Below are 22,861 nucleotides of genomic sequence, written 5' to 3'. Positions count from 1 at the left end.
TTGGTCTTGTTTAGTTTAGATGAAGATATTTTATTTTTCTAAACTGGTGGTGGGTGGGGTGTCCATTTGTGGTGTTTTCACTGTGTTACCATGAGAGTTGGTCCAAATACTTTACACATTGCCTTTGGGATAAGCCTGTCTGCTCGTACCAATCTACCAAGGGGGTGAGTAGGGGTTATCTAAAGTGTGTTTATCCTTACCTTGACTACAAGCAAGGTCCTGACTTGGACAAAGGTACCTACCTCTGCCAACTAGAGACTCCCATTTCTAACAGGGGCAGAGAGAGTTTAGGTAGCTGCCATCAGCTGTAGGAGGTAATGGCCAAATTATTCAGGATGTGTATACTGAAGCCAGGTGCAGATTCGAGATTCACTATACCAAAGAAGAAAATTTGGTTATTGATGAATTTGTAGCTAGCTAGCTAGATTTAGAGAGTTGTCCACCAAGTGTTCTTTTGGAGTAATGACAGACAAACTCATTAGGGATCAACTTATTGTACAGTGTTCTAACAAAACAATTCAAGAGAGATTGTGGGCAGCCAAAAATCCCACCTTAATTGAGGCTATAGGAATAGCCATGGTCTTAGAGCAGTCAGATTTATGTATGAAGGAACTAGAAAAGAAAGGACAGAAAGCTGATTTTCGGAAATTGGAGCTATAAATAAGTTAGCTCAAGTTACCTCCTCTTTGTAGGAAAGTAGTATTGCTTCTTATGGTTACCCCCACTTTTTGCACAATTGTTTTTGAACTAGTCTGACTGGGATCCTGCTATTCAGGACCCCAGTCTATCTGCTTTCTCCCTTAAATTGATTTGCATGTACTTTAGGTACAATCCAGATCGGATTATGGGGTACTCCTATCAGTCCCTAGTATATGGTACACCATGTACCCAGCGCATAGGTACCCCAGAGGCCTCCCATGGGCTGAAGCATGTATTATGCCACCCCTGAGAGGCCAACCAAATTGACACGACACGCCTGCTACAGCAGACTGTGTAAGCTGGTGCTTGCACCACTTACTTAAGATATTGGTTCACTATATCTATCTAAATCACTGCACTTAAATTCCTATACGTTACCCCTATGGCAGGCCTTAACAATCCGGAAGGCAGGGTGCTGGGTTTCACATGAGAGGGTGCCCCCGTGTGAACAGAGCCCCTCTGCAGCCTTCGGAGACCATTCTCCGGGGTTGTCTGTGATGCAGCCAGACATATATGTTTATGTTCATTATAACCTCGCGGTAAATGCAACATTAAAACGGCTGCTTAGAACATGTCATGTTTGGTGTCAAACACCTTGAAATCATGCCTCCACACCTGTAACTGGTGTGAGAGGTATGATTCCACCCTTGGAAAGGGACATATGTGGGTCACTGGTCTACCCGGTACCAGCTTTCTCGACCTGGGCAGCACAAAATGGATGCTGCCAGCCACAGAAACGATTCTGCTCTCCTGCTGCTGAGCCAAGCTCAAGCAGAGGAAGGTATGACAATAGGCATCCTGTCACAGGGAGGTGTGACCACCTCCAAGACAGGGTTTAGTGTATTGGGGCTGGGTGGGTGCACTCTGAGCGTGCCAAAAAGTCTGCACTGGGGGCACATTTGGTGTCCCTGTCCATAGTCCAGCTCAAACCAGTTCTGGGAGCCATTTGCTCCTGCGCCAAACTCGCCAAAGGACATGGGTGTAGCCACCCCTCTGTCCTGCCCCTCCCCTAGGAGGGTCCACAGAATCTTTCCAACGCCTTTCCATGGGTATAAAATGGGTTACCTGACTACAGGACTTTAAATTTTACCTGGACAAGATTCTGCTAAGAAGAAACCAAGTACTTCGACTGCCTGCACGAGGCTGGATGACTGAAGAATCTCCCTTGGAGTAAAGGAGTTACTCCCCTGCAAAAGCAGGTACCTAAACGCATCTGACCGGTTTTCTTCTCCCAGGCTCCTGAGGACTACCAAGATTTCAGAAACACAGGAGGTGGGTTCCCGAAGGTCCCTGAGGTCGATCTGCCCTCTCAGCGACGCTGAAACCAGTATCTCTTGTGGGGACCGTACAACCCGAACCCTTGTGCAACGCATACTTTAGCAGTTGCATAGGCTTAGTGATGATTGCTGAGCTTGTGCATTGGACTCTGTGAAGTCTTGACCCTGAGCAGTATTTGCACCGAAGATTTCCGGCCTCCACTCCATGTGTGTCCTGCGGGTTGGTACTTTGCAAACTTGTTGGAGGTCTCCTCGCGATCCCTGGTCCATTGGCCTGTGGGTCCTGGCGAGGGTCACCTTATTGTTCTTGGACGTACCTGGTTGCTCCAGACGTGCCCTAACTCTTCATTGCTTGGAGAGTCTCCTGGTCCTTGCTGGTCCACACCATAACCTGTTTCCTCTGACCCCGTGGGTTGCGTTTGCCAAGGCTTGTTGGTGCTCCAGCCGGACATTGACCCTATGCTCTCGACATCCTTCGAGGGACAGCTCACCTCCGGATCCTGGTCGTCCTCTATGTACTCTGGTCCCCCTGGCTGCAGAGTCAAGCAACCTTACTTCACTCCTGAAGCACTCAACATCGGTGGGCATTCGACTACAGAGCCCCTGGTCAACTGAAGTGACCCAGACTCTGTCTCCTCTGCTTTCAGGTTCTTCTCACCTTGAATCCAGGCTTGGATTCCACCTGATACTCTTCGCCTTCCTGGCAGCAGTACTTCTTTGCAACTCTCCATTGAAAATGACAAAGGTTTCCAACACCAACTGACCCCTATGCACCGGGCTCCTCTGGGATAGGTAACACGGGTACTTCGGTACTAACTGGTGGGTTGGTCTTTGAGCCTCCTAAGTTCTAAAGGGTTTGCTCAAAGTCCTCTTAGAAGTGTCCTTAACTTGTAAATTTGCAAACGCGACTTTCCCATAGAGTTGTACGGAGCATGCGTCTGTGTTTCCTCACTGCACCCGTCCTCCGTGGGCTCCCTGTGTCACTCCTCTGGGTGGTTCCTTGGGATCCCAGCGATTTTGTTTGCTCTAGGCACTGTGTCTAGTCAAGTCGTCGATGGTATACAATTTTTTTAGTATATGGTTCGGTTCCCCCCCTGGAGCCCGCTGTGTATTTAGCTATTTAAGAATGTTCTATTGATTCAGTATTGTGTGCTTTGTGCCCTAGTCCTGTACAGAGACTAGTATAGAGTGTTATATTAATAAATACATATTTTTATATAAACCCTGTGAGGTTCTCCTTTCATTTAGTCAATTAGGATGTGGTATTCTGGTAAAACAAGCTTCTTTATATTCCTTCAAGATTAAGCCTGAAGACTGCTCTCCATAGCTACCTAGGATAGCTTTCAATAAGGTTATCTTTGACCTCATACATCATAAGGTTCGTGTGGACTGGTACAGGGGGCCCACTTTAATTAGTGGACAGCATATACTAGGCCACCTTCTAACCCTCTTCTCCTAAACAATTAGTTTAAAAAGGGAGAACATTTGCCTCTTCTGCACTAGTTAAGAATTGCAATCATTGTGGCAGTACAAACCACAGTTCTGACTCGTTCTGTTTTGCCCAAAACAGAAAATGCAAAAGATGTGGTCATCTAGGACATTTTACGAAGGTATGTAGATTATCATGGAAGGGGAAGGTAGCTTTTGTCATTGAGGAGACGTCGCAGCAGATTGAATCCTCTGATAGGACTTTAATCGTAGACTGTGGTGATGATATGGAAAATGAGGGACGCAAACTAAACAGAGCCAAAGTGATGTTTAAGGTTAATGATTGTGGGGTGCTGCTTATGGTTTACACTGGTTCTAAGTACACAATTGTGCCCAAATCTGTATTTATGTATGTGTGGTAGGAACAGTGTTAAAACCCAAGGACAATACACCTACAGGTTATCAAAGTGAGACAATGAAAATTTTCCCAACTCTCGTGTAGGAAAGTTTCAATTCTATTAAGGACACGAGGCTTGGATTATTCTCATCTCTCTTCGCTTTATTTAACAGTAGCTTTTGTTTAAAACAAAACATTTCTTCAATCTTCAACTTAAATCGAATCAAAAAGTAACAGTTCCAGGAGTCTCTGGGAATGACACAATAAAAGCAACCAATGGGAGTCCAACAGTAGTCCACATCCACGACCAATCAGGGTGCACAAGGGGGTGTAACAATCCTCTCTGCTCTGATCCCCCTCTTTCTTCATTGCGCGCATCCCAGTTAAGTGCCCTGAATTCTTTGTTTCTTACTTGGGTTTGCGAGTGTGTACTTTTTCTTCTTTTTAGGTCGAGCCTTGGAGAAAGCATGCGAAGCATGGTTTGTCCTGCTCGACAACTATTGTCAGCCGTCTCCTGGGAATCTGAGACAGGGGCCGGGCATGAGCGTCGACTTAACCTCGTGGGCGCGCACGCCCAGCCCAGCGCCGTGCACATCCCCTGCCTCCGATTTCCCTGAAGTCCGCAAACACAGCCAAACTCATGCATGTGCACATACACAGCCACAGGCACACACACACTGCATACACACGCACCCCCCTTAAACAGACACACGCGCACACAGACAGACACACGCACAGACACACTCAAACACACACAGACACACGCGCTTCCCCCCCCCCACACACTCACCGGGCTCTTTCCGCATGTCCCTCAGCAGCCAGCATTCAGCGTGCAGTGTTCCAGGACGTTCTCCTGGCAGTTCTTTCCTGTTTCTTTGCAGGCCCCGCCCACGTCCCAACGAAGGCTGCCTGACTTCCGCTAGCACTCCGTGGCATCTTGCAAGGGACGGGTGCACTGCGCAATAATAGTGCAACTTTGTTTTAGATAGCGTGCCATGCTGCCGTTTCTCTGCGCTATAAATTACAAGTGTCACCATTATTCATTTCCGTTCTTACGCCACCTCATCACTGCATGGCGTGTTTAATGGGTGTAGTTCCATGTGTAGAGTATTTTCGACGGCCTTATCCTTCGGTGAAAGTACCTCAGTTCTTGGTACTCGACGGAATCAATCTGTGTGCTCTGCGGCAATGGTGCTCCCTCACCTGCAACTCCTGCACACACAGTGGGCCCTGCGGGACGCCTCTGCAGCCAGCGCCTCGTGAACAGTTCACGAGTTTGGAATGCAGGGGGAGTTTGCATACGGGCGCGCGGCGCTAATAAACAGGCTGACGGAGACTGACCCGGGGAGGGAAATGAACACATTGTGTGCGTGGTTCCTGCCTTCATTTCTTGCAGCAAATTCCCGTCATACAACTGAGCACTGCGGGCTATGCTGCGCGATCTTTTAAGCAGACGGAATTATTTTGTGGATTTTCCGTTCCAGTTTGATATCAGCCTCGCGCGTGATTAATCCCAGAGGACGGCATTCATATAGCGCTCCCAACACAATTACGGGGCTGCGAAGCGCACTACCTGGCTGCTTGCGCACCACATTTTGGCCGAGTGTGCAGTTATCACGAAAACACAACCGCGGGAAGAAGGCTGGCTCTTTTAACTCATGTTTGTGTTAATGTTGAGCAAATGTTCAAATTTTCGGAGCGACGTCTTGCGTAACTAGTTGGAGGCGTAACATTTTATGAAACTCGAAGGATACTGACATTAAACAGCTTATTTTTTAGGGTCATGGTTTAAGTGCCCGCTGAACTGTGAGGTGCTGCCTACACCGTCTCCGAAGGTTCTGAGGAGGCGTGGAGGCCGCGCTGTCTGTGTCTGCACCGAGTGAGCTACCTGCGCCTCTGGGCGCGAGCGTTAGATAACATCCCCCTTTATAGAAACATCTCTGCGCCCCCCCAAAGGCCTCACGCATTTTACCACATAACCTGAATTGCAAGGATTCTAGGTTCGGTTAATGTTTCCAATACATGCTCATAACTCACGGGCTCTTCTCAGACCAGTGCTTGAAGCGGAAATCTAAAAGTGCCAGCACTTACTATTGCGAGTATCCGTTTGCTCCTGAGCAGTGCTAAGAAGTGCAGGTACCCACTATTTACAGTACCTGCCAACTCCTGAAAAGTGACGGTACACTCCCATTAAATATGTTGCAGCAGTGCTGGTACTCACATGAAATATATTGCAGCAGTGCCACTCTCACATTAAATATTGCAGCAGTGCCGAGAAGGGCCTGTACTCATTACTCCCCCATTAAATGTATTGCAGCAGTGCCACGAAGTGCCGGAACTCTTACATTAAATGTATTGCAGAGGTGCCGGTACTCTCATATCAACTGTTTTATAGCGGTGCCGAGAAGTGCCGGTACTCTCACATTTAATGTATTACTGCAGTGCCGAAAAGTGCCGGTACTCCAACATTAAGTGTATTGCAGAGGTGCCGAGAAGTGCCGGTACTACCCCGTTAAAATGAAAGTGCAGGTAGTCAGTAACGGACAGCACCTGCCCATTTAAAGCACGGCCTCAAGCACATTCTTAGTTTCAGAGGTCCTTGTGTGTAGCTTCCACGCGCGCTTCTATTTCGCCAAAAAACAAAACACATTTTAAAAATATTTGCCGGACTCAAAAACACCCCAATAGTAGTAAACATCGGCCAACCTCGTGTGGAGCCGTGGGGAGAGCCCCGGTGTTAAGCAGAGCTTAGCAAACTCACAAATCGTGGCCTCACGCACCTCTGGCGCAAACCCTCCTAGAAATCTGTGCCCACCGCATCTCAAAGGCACCACCCGCCTGCGATGCCAGCGCCGCTGGCAGGTGCTTCATTCAGGGCCTTTTGCGCATCAAAATGTAAAAGAAATGAGTGAGTCCAAACAGCCCCCAGAAAGTAATTAGTTGTTTACACCGACTTCTATTTATTTAAGAGCTTTACCGCACTTGTCACTTTCCCCAAAATGCAAACATCGAACAACCGTACTCTCACAATAAATGTATTGCAGAGGTGCCGGTACTCTCACATCAACTGTTTTACAGCAGTGCCGGTACTCTCACATTTATTGTATTACTGCAGTGACGAAAAGTGCCGGTACTCCAACATTAAGTGTATTGCAGAGGTGCAGAGAAGTGCCGGTACTACCCGGTTCAAATGAAAGTGCAGGTAGTCAGTAACGGACAGCACCTGCCCATTTAAAGCACGGCCTCAAGCACATTCTTAGTTTCAGAGGTCCATGTGTGTAGCTTCCACGCGCACTTCTATTTCGCCAAAAAACAAAACACGTTTTTAAAATAATTGCCGGACTCAAAAACACCCCAATAGTAGTAAACATCGGCCAAGCTCGTGTGGGGCCGTGGGGAGAGCCCCGGTGTTAATCAGAGCTTAGCAAACTCACAAATCGTGGCCTCACGCACCTCTGGCGCAAACCCTCCTGGAAATCTGTGCCCACCGCATCTCAAAGGCACCACCCGCCTGCGATGCCAGCTCCGCTGGCAGGTGCTTCATTCAGGGCCTTTTGCGCATCAAAATGTAAAAGAAATGAGTGAGTCCAAATAGCCCCCAGAAAGTAATTAGTTGTTTATACCGACTTCTATTTATTTAAGAGCTTTACCGCACTTGTCACTTTCCCCAACATGCAAACATCGAACAATTAGGAACGCGTCAAGCTGGAGCCGCCTTGTTTCTTGTCTTGCCTTCTGCTCTCCTGATTGCTCTTGTTTTCTTGCCTTCTGCTTCCCTGATTGCCCTCGTTTTTTCTTGACTTCGGCTCCCCACTCCATCCATCCCCCCACTCCATCCATCCATCCCCCCACTCCATCCATCCATCCCCCCACACCATCCATCCATCCCCCCACACCATCCATCCATCCCCCCCACTCCATCCATCCCCCACTCCATCCATCCCCCCACTCCATCCATGCTCCCCCACTCCATCCATCCATCCATCCCCCCACTCCATCCATCCATCCACCCCACACTCCACCCATCCATCCATCCCCCACTCCATCCATCCACCCCCCCACTCCATCCATCCACCCCCCCACTCCATCCATCCATCCCCCCACTCCATCCATCCATCCCCCCACTCCATCCATCCATCCATCCCCCACTCCATCCATCCATCCCCCCACTCCATCCATCCATCCCCCACTCCATCCAGCCCCCCACTCCACCCATCCATCCCCCACTCCATTCATCCATCCCCCACTCCATCCATCCATCCATCCATCCCCCCACTCCATCCATCCATCCACCCACTCCATCCATCCATCCCCCACTCCATCCATCGATCCATCCATCCATCCCCCACTCCATCCATCCATCCATCCATCATCCATCCATCACTCCATCCATCCATCCATCCATCCCCCCCACTCCATCCACCCATCCCCCACTCCATCCATCCATCCCCCCCACTCCATCCATCCATCCCCCCACTCCATCCATCCATCCCCCCACTCCATCCATCCATCCCCCCACTCCATCCATCCATCCCCCACTCCATCCATCCATCCCCCACTCCATCCAGCCCCCCACTCCACCCATCCATCCCCCCACTCCATTCATCCATCCCCCACTCCATCCATCCATCCATCCATCCCCCCACTCCATCCATCCATCCCCCCACTCCATCCATCCATCCCCCACTCCATCCATCCATCCATCCATCCCCCACTCCATCCATCCATCCATCCATCCATCATCCATCCATCACTCCATCCATCCATCCCCCCCACTCCATCCACCCATCCCCCCACTCCATCCATCCATCCCCCCCACTCCATCCATCCATCCACTCCATCCATCCATCCCCCCACTCCATCCATCCATCCCCCCACTCCATCCATCCATCCCCCCACTCCATCCATCCATCCATCCATCCATCCCTCACCCCACACTCCATCCCTTCCCCGCCCCACACTCCATCCCTCCCCCGCCCCACACTCCATCCCTCCCCTGCCTGACACTCCATCCCTACCGGCCCCACACTCCATCCCTCCCCCGCCCCACACTCCATCCCTCCCCGCCCCACACTCCATCCCTCCCCCGCCCCACACTTCATCCCTCGCCCACACTCCATCCCTAGCCCACACTCCATCCCTCGCCCACACTCCATCCCTCGCCCTCTTGCCCTGCCTCTATCTCTCGTCCTCCCTCTATCCATCTTTTGCCCTCCCTCTATCTATCTTTCACCCTCCCTCTATCTATCGATCGCCCTCACTATCCATCGCATCACCACAGCATAACTCAGGGGCACCACAACATCACTATGCGCTACCACTGCATCACTGAACGCCACAACATCATTCAGAGCCACCACAGCATCAATCTGTGCAACCATTCAACAACTGATTCAAATGTGTTCTCTCAATGTTTCAAACTTTATTACAAATGTCACAAAAAAAGTTAATATTTCACTTCTGTTCTTGTATTTTCATCAAAATAAAATACACTAAACCTAATCTTCCAAAAATGTATTTGCAAAAGTTTAAGCTATTGCCATTCTAAATTACAATAACTTTAATTAATTATTAATTATTGAAAAAAATACAACCCATTGTTATTTTTAATATTAATACATCTAAATCATGTAAGTACATCACATATTGCATAACAAATGCTATAGGTGTCACGTTTGCAAAAGTTAACACTATTGGCATTGTAAATGACAAAGTTATTATTTTCGCTATTTTCAAAACAAAAACATAAATAAAAAATGTGTAATTTACAATACTAATACCTCTAACTTTACTAATGCGAGACCTATTGCATTGCAAATGCTTGTTTCTATATGTAGCCTGTGATTGCTTGTTTATTTTGTTAAATCTCACTGTTTACTGTATACCCCTTCCTTTGTTTCTCGTCGCAGGAGCGTTTCTCGCTCCTTCGCTTGGGTGCTGTGCCACGGTGACGGTCCTCCGCCCGCTAGATGGCGCTGTGCTCCAGCGGTTCTCGGTTCCCCTGATGTGGCATTCCTGTCAGTTTCAACTGACAGGATAGAGTGCGCGTTGGGAGCCGATACCAGTGCGAACCTTAGCCTGGGAGACAGACTCCCCGTGTTGCTTTCTAGCAGCAAGGGAATGCCACCCTTTTGTAGCGCAAATTCTGCAATCCAGTCAGTTTACAGTGCAATATGTAAGAGTTTTGTTTTTTCTGCCAACCTTTAAACAAGAATAAGGGAAGTGCAAATTGAGAATGTGAGCAATGTACAGTACCCCTCCAGGAGCTGCTGTCCCAATTTTCTGCTGTAATTTTAATAGCTTAACTTACGGCATCAGAGGGAATAGAAACCGAGGGAACCTAAACACTGTGCCGTTACCAAAACTGCTGCACTACTGACTGATAACGATGGTCCGTCCCGCTGACCGGCAATCTTAATCTGCGACTCCAGCTTGCGCCTTTACGACAGGGGACATGCCATCTGATCCTTTCAAAGTGGTCTGTTTCGCTTCTTGCGTTGCGTCGCATCTTGAGAGTAGAGACCCCTCAAAGGATGAGACAACAAGTAAGGGAGCAGCAGGGCAAGCGAGGGAGCCAACTCTACAATGCCAGAGAAAATCCAGGCCTCTCAGGCTAGAGCTGGGTGCAGCACATTAAACGCCCACCATCTTGGACACCGTCAGCACACTGGAAACAGACTCAACCACAGAGCATGGCGGGTGCTCTACCTGGTAGCAAGCCACACAATTCTTGGTCAAATTGACAATATTAAGAACAGTTATAAGGTTATGGTTACGTTTTCCAGGCGATTGCAGGGTTGCATTGACAGAGCCAAGGAATTCTCAATATCTAACAGAAGCCTAGGACCTGTAGAGAACCATCCAGCCTCTCCCCTACACTGTGTCGGCAGACACCCCTCTCGCTGGGCTCGGCTGAGGGTATAAATAAAAGATCTAGGGTCGCACATGACCTCTAGCCGAGCAGCCACCAAGTGTTGTGTGTGTTTGTGCTGCTCGCCGCCAGGTAGGCCTGTAATCACTGCCAGGCCTGGCCTCTCACGCTGGCGACTAGGCAGACATGGACCCTCGCCCTCTCTCCTGCCTCCACACTCACCCGGAGCTGATCCGCCCAGCTGTCGGGTTGCCGTCCCCACCATCATGGCAGCTTCTGAGGCCCTCGCTCCGGCAGCCGCATTGCTCTCCTGTTCGGCGGTGTGCGCTGCTGTCTGTGGCCCGCCCCATCCCTGCACACTGCTGCTGGTGCCCCGCTGTGGCCGTGTGACGACAACAGCTGCTGCGAGCCAGCCTCCAGCTGCGGCTTGTTCCTGGGCCTGCGAGGGCAACGCAGTGGAGGGGCATGGCTTCCTGCCCCCATTGCGTTCGGCACACCGCCTGGGGGATCTGTGGCCTCGAGGGTCATTGACCCCGCACCCGCCTGGAGGCAGAAAAGGAAAAGAAAAACAAACATTTAAACACACGCACATCATTGAAGAGAAGCCGACAATCAGCCTCCTCGGCACTTTATCAGCTCTATCACGAGCCTACCGAGACCACAGGACCAAGGGGGATCACCCTGCCTCACTCCCGCTCACATTGCTTGCGGAGGAAGGGAAGGAGAAATCTCCCTCACATTCCAGGTGAGTCATTAGCTAAGCAAAAAGCTGTGCAACAGCGGCATTTTACCTGCACTCTGGACCCCTTACACCAAACTTTGCCCACATAGGACGCTGACAGTTCAGGCTCTGATTGGGTCCAGGTTGGATTATTCCAACATTCTTTACCTGGGCCTTCCAGAGTACTTGCTGCAGCGGCTTCAAGTGGTGCAGAACGCCGCGGCCAGGGCAATCTTCGGCCTTAGTAGGCGCTCCAGTGCCCCTGGCCTGTTGGCAACTTTACATTGGTTGCCCATCCGCAAGAGGATTGCCTTTAAGGCGCTGACTTTGGCCTATAAAGCTCTGCACAAGGGGGGAGCTAAGTACCTCCAAAAGAGACTGGTCTTTTACCATCCGACCAGATCTCTGAGGTCGGAATCCCTGCACCTGGCTGCTGTCCCTCGGGTAAAGAAAACGCGCCTTGGCGGCCGCTCTTTTGGATTGCTGGCATCTCAGCTATGGAACTCTTTGCCACTGGCCCTGCGGGGAGCCACTAGCTTGCTGGCTTTTAGGAAAGGCCTTAAAACGTGGCTGTTTACTCAGTAGCCGGTCTCTTTCGAATCCTTGGATCACTTCTCTTTTAGTCTTTTTTTTGGTGTTATGTTATTATGTTGCAGCTTTTTCTTTCTCCAATAAAAGCGCCGGGACACTCTTTTTGAGTAGCCGTGCGCTATAAAAATGATTAATTAACATAACATAACATAACATAACACAGAGTACACAGATCCATAGTTCAGCTGGACATGGGAGACCCACCACCCCACATCAACCATTGCCTGTGCAGGGGCCACCAGCGCCTTTCTCACATGTCTCAGTCATGCCAATACACCCCTTCTGCCAGCTCACGACCCTGCCACAGCAGCACCCAGGTGGAAGCTATGCTTGGGATGCCTCAAACACTATTTCAGAGGCACAAGAGAGGCCGATGGGGCGGTGAAGCACTCTCTTCTGATGCAAACTTTTTGAGATGCTACAAGATACCGGGGATGAAAAGGACAACGATGTGGTGGTCGCTGCCCTCAACAGGCATTTTGACCGCTAAATGAACCCATACCATGAAAGGTTAAAACTGCGGCAAGCTAGACAAATTGAGGTAGTAGAGACTATGGACATGTTCGACGCCAGGCTAAGGAGGCTTGCATATACATGCACGAATATCGACCTACTGGAGGAGATCCATGCACAAATATTACAGGAGTACACGTCTGTCACAGTGAGACGGCAGATACTCCGCCAACCAGGGATGTCCCTGGATGAGATCCTTGTCATGGCATGCTCCCATGAGCTGTCCGACAGCCGGGCAAAAGAAATGGATGCCGCCAGGGTTCGAAGTAATGACGCTTCCCCATCACCAAGGGCCATCCCCATCAAAGAAGAGACAGTGGATGCGGTGCAACGGCGATCTGGGCCAGCAAAAATGCGGACCCCGCCCAGCAGATCAGCGGGGAAATGCGGATACTGCAGTTTCAACCATAAGTCACAGGAATGATGCCCGGCGAGAGGGCAGATCACTATGCTAGCGTCTGCCGCGGACGAGTAGGACGGTCCAGAGGAGGCACATCAAGAGTTCATACCACAACCTTACGCCACCTGACTCTGGAGGACTCCACCCCCATCGATGCATCCTAGGTGCGAGGAGCTGCTGCCCACATGAAGAGGACGACAACAACGTCTTTGTAATCTCATTTGCTGGACGGTCTGGTCGCAAGAAACGTACTCCACCCATGTGCACCATGCAGGTTAATGACACCACAGTTCAAGTCCTGATAGACACAGGAGCATCCATGAATGTGATGGATTCAAGCCAGTATGAGAAACTGTCCCCTTGACCACCCCTCACTCCCTACTCGACCAGGATATACACCTACGGCGGTACCGTACCCCTGCAGCTCATGGAAATGATCAAAGTCAAAGTTACCAGTGTTGAACACTCCATCAAAACCAAATTCCACATCACGGAAGGCCAGAAGGGGACGCTGCTTGGATGTCATGCCGCTGAATATCTTGAGTTGGTATTCTCCGTAAAGCAAGTCCACCACACGTACAAGACATACTACATGAGTTTCCACAACTATTCCAGGAGTTGGGAAAACTCAAGACCACAAGGTGACTCTCCACATCAACAAGTCCATCTAGCCAACGGCACTCGGACACAGGCGCGTACCATTTCATCTTCAACCGCTCGTGGAGAAGGAGCTGCAGGATCTAGAAAAGCAAGGCGTCATCGAGAAGGTGTCGGGTCCCACCCCCTGGGTCTCCCCGCTGGCCATTGCACCGAAGCGGAAACAGCCGGGGTCATCAGGCTATGCATTAATATGAGGTTTCCCAACCAGGGCATCCGGAGAGAGAGACACACGATACAGACAATGGACGACATTGTAGCAGGCTTAAATAGCGCCCAGTTGTTTTCCAAACTAGACCTGATACCACCCTCTGGAGTTGGCACCGGAAAGTCGCTACATCACGACCTTGTCTATGCACGTGTGTCTCAGGCGGTACAACCGGCTCAGCTTCAGCATTTCCTCAGCAGCCGAGGTGTTCCAGAATGCAATCAAGGAGACCCTTTTGGGCCTGGTAGGAGTAATTACCCTGAGCGACGACATTCTCATATACTCCCAGAGCCTTGAGGAGAATCATGTGAAACTGCGAGCCACGCTTCAGCGCCGTGCGGACTGCGGCCTTACCCTGCACTGAAAAAAATGTTTGGTCTACCAGGGGTCAATGGATTGCTTTGGCTACATCTTTTCACAAGAAGGACTTCAAGTCAATCCATGGAAGATGGAAGCCATCCGCAATGCCCTGGTCCCCAGAACCCGACAGAGATATAGAGCTTCCTCTGCATGGTAACATATTGCGGGAGATTCATCTCCGGTCTGGCCACGTTGTCAGAACCCCCACACCAGCTCACGAAGACCAGCGTACCATGGACATGGGGCCCTACCGAGGAAGTTCTGTTCAACAGCATCAAGAAAGCACTGCTGGACCAAACCACTAAGGCTTACTTCCATCCCAGGAAGAGAATGGAACTGGTCCTGTATGCCAGCCTTGTAGGACTGAGGGCAGTACAAGAATGCAAAAGGGACCTGTGTTCCGGTCGCATTTGCCAGTCAGGCATTATCTCCTACGAAGACCAGCTACACACAGATAGAGCGGGAGGCCCTGGCCATCAGGTGGGTGTGCCAACACTTCCACCTCTGCCTCTGTGGCCATCAATTTCGAGTGGTGACCAACCACAAACCGCTGCCACCTCTGTTCAGTGGGTCGTCTCACCTGGCACCACCAAGTATAGAGAGATGGGCTGTACAGCTCCAGACGTACTCTTTCCAGCTCATCAACAGACCAAGGGCTGACAATTTTGCTGATTTCTTGTCAAAACAGCCGTCACTAGGCCACCCAGGAAGAAATACAATGGATGAAGAGCACACGGAATGCTTCATAAACATGGTGGAGGTCAACGCCTGCCCGGCCGCAGTCACTAGAGAAGACATAGGAAGTGCCATGGATGCCGACGACACCTAGTAAAAGTAAAGGAGACTCTGACTCGAGGGCAGTGGCACTGGTTCTTTGATGGATCAAAATCATTAGTGTCGGATGAGTAGAACGTGCGACGCCAGCTCTGGAGGGTGCTGCACAAATTGAGTACCAATGGATCTGGCCTGGTTCTGCGAGGTCAAAGGATAGTCGTCCAAAAAAGCCTCAACAGTCGAATGGTCGCACTCGCTCATCAGGGTCACCAAGGAGCTACGAAAACCAAGGCGAGACTCCGCGCAAAAGTGTGGTTTCCTGGCCTAGATGAACTGGTGGACAAAGAGGCCTTGATGCTATCATCCCTGTACAATCACCAGCAGTGATCCCGCTCATGCGCCCGTGCTGCCGGAAGAGCCGTGTTTGTCTCCATGGACAATAATCAGTATAGGTTTTGGAAGCTTCCCGAATGGGCGAAACACTGTAGTAATCATGGACTCATTCTCTAGATTTCCTATAGTAGATTTGGTGCCATCCACCGCTTTTGTCCACATGCAGCCCGTACTTGAAAAAACATTTGCACTGCTCGGACTCCAAGAAGAGATCAAGTCAGACAATGGGCCCCCATTCCAGGGGCAGGACTTTCATGATTTTTTAGCACAAAAGGCAATCAAACACAGTCGAATGACCTCCCAAAGGCCCCAAGCCAATGAGGAGGTGGAGCAATTCATGAGGACATTGATGGAGCCCTCCGGATCGGAGTGGATCACCGACAAGACTCTGAAGAGAGCCTGCATCAATTCCTACTAGCATACAGACAAACCCTTCATTCCATGACCGGATGCGCCCCTGCCACCCTGCTTCTCAAACGGCCAACACAGGACATCATCCCAGATGACACTGAGTGGGTGCCGCCCAGTCTGGATATAGAATAGGCACAACAGGAACGACAAGCAACAAATGAGAAAGCTACCAAAGATCAGCAAGTGAGGACTCCGACGCTGCATGGGCTGAAAAATGGCAATGAGTTTCCGAACATAGTGGACAGCCAGGGCCTGACGCCTCCTCCACAGTGAACGGGAGGAGTTGCACCAGAATGCAGCAGGAAAGATGGAGTGTTCCCAGAGCTCCACAGGAACACTTGGGAAGGGCTCCAGATGACAGTCTCCATGGTGAACACGGTCCAGTCGGAGATCTTAGAAGTCAACGTTACCTGTTGCGGCCCAATCCTGTGCCCTGCCAGAGATTGAGAGACTTTATGTGTTGACATTTTGATATCAGTTTTCTTTTCTGTTGTTGTCTCTGTTTCTTTGATAACTAAAAGAATGGAGGGAGGTAGAGAGCTACCCGGCCTTTCCCCTACACTGTGTCAGCAGACACCTCATGTCTAGGCTCGGCCCCAGGGTATAAATAAAAGGGCTAGGGTCGCATGTGACCACTGGCCGAGCAGCCACCAAGTGTTGTGCGTTTGTGCTGCTCGCCGCCAGGCCTGGCTTCTCACAGGACCCAGATAACACTGAAGGCAGTGGTCTCTTGATGACAGCCGCAGGTCATCAGAAAGGCAGGAGAGAACTGTGTAATGGTTCCCAATGAGAGAGGTATCCCATCCAAAGCACGGATGTTTCCTGCAGTTTCATTTTCTTCACATCTTGCAGTTTTTGGTTCTTCTGTAGATAGGTGACACTCATGTAGTTACTAAACGTACCAGAATCTGTCTTGTCAGATGGGTCGTTGATAGGAGACTTGTTATTTCGACATTAATTCTGATGCCCTGAAGAGGTTTACTTGGAGTGCGTTTGTTGCCTTTTTTGTTATAAGCCTGATAAAGATTTCAGTTCATCGTGAAGAAATCACGACACTACTTGATTAATATTCCAAGGCAATAATGACTCACTGTGCACTGGGCAAATGCCAATTAATAATACCAGGTACAATAAAGACAACTGAGGCTGATGTTTCTGAAGGTGACTTTCATTCATTTTATTAAAGTCAGACTCTAGTTTTAGTGTTTTAGACACAAGGAATGCTGTCATTTGTTGTGTATTATTTCAATGAGCTGGAATCTTGCCTCACTCTCCCTGTTCTTTCCTCTCTAGCTTTCGCTGGATTCCGTTCGATTGCAGAAACAGAAGATGCCCTCCTAAGGAACTTGTTTAGAGGTTACCAGAAATGGGTCCGACCTGTGCCTAACTCCAACAACACAATCAAAGTACATTTTGGGTTAAAAATAACCCAGCTAGTCGATGTGGTAAGAGGATGTTAATATCATTTGTCAACAAGAAGTTACATTTATGTATCTATTTACTCATCTGCTGTTTTTGTAAAGTGCTACCAACCACCAATGATAGCCTCAAAGAGTAATGGAGATGGGCGCACATAAAAAGATGCTGGTTGAAGAATAATGATTTGCGGAAATCAGTGATGAGAACTGTATGATAAAGTGTCAGGTATCCAGTAAATGAGGGGTGTACTCTGCGTGTCCACTTTCAAATACGTACCCTAAAGATGAAACAGTCTTAAAAGAACAGAGGAGGCAATTTAGGGATTGGCGGGGCAGGAGGACTAAATTTGTGGTCCTCTTATCTGACCACCAGAGTTGCTATATTGCATTGGCAGTAGCCCGGCCCTAATAAGGGTGAACCTACCACCACTGATGGTTCCTCGCCCGGAGTGTCATGTGAGGCTTGGAAGTCCCAGGAAGAAAAATATTAAAATGTGCCTATTGTGATGGGAGAAAACTCTGTGAAGTTTTCGTTTTGCATTTCAGTCTTTTCAGTTTGTTGCTGATAAGCAAAAGAGAATGCTAAATGGGACAAGGGAACATGGCATCAGCTGCACTGACAAATGCACTTTCGTTACAGACATCGCCAGCAAGTGGGTGGGGATTTGTAAATACAAAGGGTGGTTCCCCTCTGGAACGCTGATGGGAGGGCCTCCACCAACTGAGCAGGCCAGCTTTCAAACAGTAAATGAAGCCCAAAGTCATGAGAAACAATGGACAAGGATACATGTTGGACTTCGGCATCGGACCACCATGCTCACAAAGTTTAACTAAGAGATCATGAAGGGAAAATGACTGGATGAAACAGATACTAGGGAGAATCGGAGTCTTCCGGTCAGTAGGCAAAGTATGAACAGCTTTGAAATGTCCTTTGGTTATCAAACACCGTGTGTCTTCTGACCCAGCCCAGACCTTTGAAGGCTTTTCTATTTCACAATGGAGTGTCTTCTGACCCAGCCCGGACTTTTGAAGGCCACTCTATTTCACAGAGAGCTAACTATTGGAGGTGAATTCCAATACAGGGCCAAAGGTATGTGGCTATGTCATTTCAAACAAAGGAACATGCCATCTGCATAGCTTTGTAGTCTGTGACCTTTGTGAGCGATACCTGGGGCAAGCCTTTGTATCAGCTGTTTCAGTAATCCAGATGGAACATAACCGGAGCACGGTTTAGCAAGATTTTCTTATAGTGGCCGAACTGCTGGACCCCCCTTAACAGACAAAGATGGGGGAATATACAGCTCCAATTGGGGAAGAGTGTGTTAATGATACACAACTTTGGAAGAATGCTCCTTAATATGAGTTTGAGCTGTGGGACAAAGATGAGAGCCTATTTCTTCAGGTCAAAATAAAAGGCAGAGTAAGCAGACCCGGGAGTACGACTTTAGGTGTAGCTTAGGCAGAGCCCGATATTCTCCAGTCAATAGTTAACTCAAGAAAGGCAGAATGACAGGTTGTTGAGGTTGCCAAACTCAACATCAGCTTGAGAGGGAGCTATGTGCTATTGGAATACAAGTGATAACCTACCTTGTAGAAGTCTCAGGTGACAACAAGGGGGCATGCAGACATTGAATACCACTGGAGAAAAACGCAGAGTGCTCACAAGTGCCACGTTTGATGTTGACTATTCTTGAGAGGAGTTTGCTCAGTTTAACTATTAGGGAGCATTTTTCAAGGAATGCCACAATCCATGACAGTGCAGGTCTTCATACCTGCAGTAGACAGTCTTTGGAGTATCACCTGCAGGTCGATGGTGTTGCCAACAGGAGTTGTGTTGTAATCTCTGTATCATGACATGATCAGAAACCTGATTAAAGGCCACTCAAGAGAGTGGACAAATGGCGGGTAAGGAGTGCTTCAAGTGCTGTTTTGAGTGCCTTTGTCACACAACGTGTATCAGAGAAAGGTCCAGTTATAAAGGTTAACTGGATGTGGGTTTGGTCTTGTTAGGATAGGGGTGATGATTTCAGGTTTAAGGTCCTGATCAATGGCTCTTCTGGAGGAGTGATTTACTAGACTGTCATCATCAAGAGTGTAGCATTCAATGTTCTCGCCCTGTCTCACTTATTAAAAGAAGATCTCATTCTGTCCATTCACCAGGAACGAGAGTAAGTCATTGTGTGCTACATTCCTGCGTTGTCTTTGGCAGTTTCTCCTACTGTTTTGCTGAAAGTGGAGTTGTGGACTTTGCTTGACTCTCTTTTGGACATCCCAGTACTGTCCCATTTTATTCTACAGGTTGAATCTTCTCAAGAGACCACACACATTCTTCCTTCTTGTTGTTACAGGCGTTGGTGAGACTAAACCCTTGTGGACTGAAACTCTGTCTTATGAGTGACTATAACACTCTCCACTCCACACATCATTTTCTGTGACTACCACCTAAAAGACTATTAATGCATGTGTGACAATCCAGCAGGCCGAAGATGTTCCCATGGGGCTCAGTATGATTTTACTGAAATACCAGTTCGTTCACAAAACCATACAACACACTAGAGGATGATCCCTTACACATCTTGGTAAAACATTAATTAATCAATCAGTACTTGTATAGCATGGCTTTTCACCCTAGAGGGTATCCAGGCGCTGTGCTGCAGGTATCAGTCGAAAAGCCAGGAACTTGAGTCCCTTCCTGAAGTGGGTCAGCGAGGGTGCAATGTGGAGATGAAGCGGGAGGGCGTTCCAGGGTCTAATGGCGAGGTGAGAGAAGGGTCATCCTCCGGAGCGGCGGATATGTGGTATCTGTGCTAAGGCGAGGTCTGCAGAGCGGAAATTCCTGGTAGGTTGGTGGAAAAGTAGGCGGTGGTTCATGTAGGCAAGTCCTTAGTCTTGGAGGGCTAGGTAGGCTCTTGTCAGAAGCTTGAAATGGCATCTCTTCTGGACAGGGAGCAAATGAAGGTCCTTCAGGTGCTGGGTGATGTGTGTCATGTGGGCAGGTTGAGGATCAGTCTGGCAGCTGTGTTCTGGATCATCGAGTGGTTGCATGAGTTCTGTGGTGGTGCCATAGTCCCCTGTAATTTGTATTATTAGTTGTTGAATTTAAAGAAAGAATAAAAAAAAAGACAACAATGAAGAACAGGAAAAAAAATAGTATTAAAATAAAAATAGGCACAAATTGCATATCTAATACCAAAATGCAAGACACCCACAGTGACATTACATTTTGGTGAGGCATCTAGTCACCCCAACTTTCCTCAGCGTCATCTTTGTTATGTACTAAATACACATCCCAACGTTAAACCACACGAAAAAGTAAATGGTCAGGGTTATACACCAAGGAACCATCATTTCTGATATTCCCAAGCAAGACTAGGTAGTTGAAACTGTAGATATTCCTGCAGTAGCCCCCAAATGTCTTTAGGTGTGAATTGAATTGGCTGAAGGGCAGCATTTTAAAGTGGTCACTGCACAACAGTATATCTTTAATCCAACCTGTGCATGACGTGGGCGCAGGACCTTTCAACCATGTCATTGCAACCTTCCTTTTAACTATAAGCATGGTCAATGCCATGAGCTTTGTACAAGATTTTTTAACAGGTTGTACATAGCCAAGCAAAGCCAATATAGTTGACCAGCAATAGCTCAACCATTAATTGCGTCACATCCATCTGGAATGTATACCCGTGTGGGTATCTCCACCCTAGTTACAGAATATCAGCATGTGGTACTCTGCATATCTGACACACGGCTAAACTCAGCTCATGGCCCCTCCTATGAAATCTCTTAGGAGTATAATACACTTGAAGAAGATGTTAAAAATGGATGAGTGTGCCTGTACTTCACAGAAACTTTAGCATTTTGCTCACATCCATATAGCCAGCATTTCACATCAAGCACTGTATTCAGATCCCTTTCCGGAGTCACTCCAGCTATACACAGTTGCATCCTGCCTCTCCTTACGCAGTATGTTATATAAACGGGATAACCTGCATTTCTACTCTAGTGACGTGATAATCGGGGTCGCAGGTTTAAATTCTTGGGGTTTAACTGTTTTTTGCATCAAATGACGGGACCAGTAATACGTAAAGACATCTCATGCAGTGGCTTGTGCATAATTTTTGTACTGTCCAAGGCCTTTTTTGTATACTTGCCCAATTTGCTGTATACCCACTTTCTTCAGAGTGAATAACCAGTCTCCTCAGTGAGGGGTAAGAACGTATTATGAACAAAGGAATGGCTGTGGAATAGACCATAGCTAAGCCTGCGTACTGACAGATCCATCTCCAAGGCATACAGGTTACTGCCTCCGTCTGTACCTCCCATTGTGGTGCAGCAGACACAGTGACAGCTGTGTAATAAATGCCTGTCTCAATTTGGTCCCTCCAATAGCAGATGTGGCAAGGCCTGAGTGGAGGGAAAGAAGAATTGAATTTACAGGCCCTGTGCAGCGAAATAGTATGAATCCATGTCGGGGACGTCGAAGCACCCTGTTCATAGGGCAAAATAATTGCCTTCCTCTACACTCTGGGCTGCTGTACCAATCTAAGCAACCAGGATCTAAGAACCACATGTATCAACCAAATTTGTGTTTGCAAACGACCCGTTTGCGAACGCAAAAAAGGCTTTTTACATGTATCAAACCACATTTTACTTTTCGGTAACCTGCTACTGAGTCACAAAATGGGTTTGGGATTCGGTATTCGGATGGGGCGTATTTAGGGCGTTCCTTCCAAATAGCGAATCCTAATGGTATGTATGAATGTTTTGTGACCATGAATGCGGTCCAAACATTCCCATTTGATCCACCTACTTCAAGTAGTTGGTAACCTACTCGCAAATGGGATGGGGTCCGCACAGACCCTTTCCCCTTTGACAATGGTTGTAGAAACGTTTTCTAAGACCAAGCAGTGGTCCCACGGACCACTGCCTGCTCTTAAAAAATTAACTGATTTTTTTTTTAACACGTTCTGTTTTCCTTGAAGGAAACAAGCTGGATTAAAAAAAAAAGATTGCTAAATTTAAAAGCAATCACGGACATAGGTACGCCACCATCCCCATGATTTTAGTGATTCCTAGGGGGGTCGCAAATTGCAATCAACCTCATTAATATTAATGAGGTAGGTTATTGAAGCCAATAAAGAGAGTTGGTGAGTATTTTAAAGGGTTTTATTTTCTTAGGTAAAAGTGAAGCTTTTCTGACCCTTTATTCATTAATCAAATATCAATCATGTTACAGAATTAGGAAATTAGGAAAAATAAAATTAATACAGAACATATTACAGTCTGCATATAAGCATCACATATAGAAAAGAAAATGTAGCGCAAAATGTCAGTCAAAACTCGTAAGAATTTCTAAGGAAAGAGGGAGTCTTGCAAGGCTGATTAATAATTAATAAATGGCAAAAATTTCCCATAAAGAGAAATAAATGCATAAGACAAATAAATCTTTTCAAAACTAATTAATTAGTCAAAGCATGAACTTAAAAGTTTCAGCATCTAAATCTAAACCCTTTATATCTGTTGCTCTCTATGCCCTTGTCTGTTCATTTCTCTCTGTCTGTGCTCAACTGGGAGCAAAAACAGCCCGCCCTTCACAAGACCTCAGAGGAATGTGATCTGCCTTGCCAAAAATATGACGTGCAATGACTTCTCTGAAAAAAATATGACCAGGAAACCCCCACCTCTCTCTGTCTCTCCTCGGACGCAATCTCCTCCGAGGCTACACCCGCGAAGTTTCTCGTAC

General features: G+C 48.1%; 1 protein-coding gene across 1 annotated transcript in view; it reads left to right on the top strand.

The window, feature by feature from the left end:
- Positions 1-16,920: 16,920 nt before the first annotated feature.
- Positions 16,921-22,861, top strand: part of LOC144820262 (neuronal acetylcholine receptor subunit beta-3-like) — a 398,753-nt gene continuing 392,812 nt past the window's right edge. Inside the window, exon 1 of the mRNA XM_078677851.1 lies at positions 16,921-17,145. Coding sequence (XP_078533977.1) covers positions 16,921-17,145 — 225 coding nt within the window. The remainder of the gene's footprint in view (positions 17,146-22,861) is intronic.

This window comes from Lissotriton helveticus, chromosome 2_1, assembly GCF_964261635.1.
Source record: "Lissotriton helveticus chromosome 2_1, aLisHel1.1, whole genome shotgun sequence".
In the NCBI taxonomy this organism is placed as follows: domain Eukaryota; kingdom Metazoa; phylum Chordata; class Amphibia; order Caudata; family Salamandridae; genus Lissotriton; species Lissotriton helveticus.
This window is presented reverse-complemented; position numbering and strand designations above follow the sequence as displayed.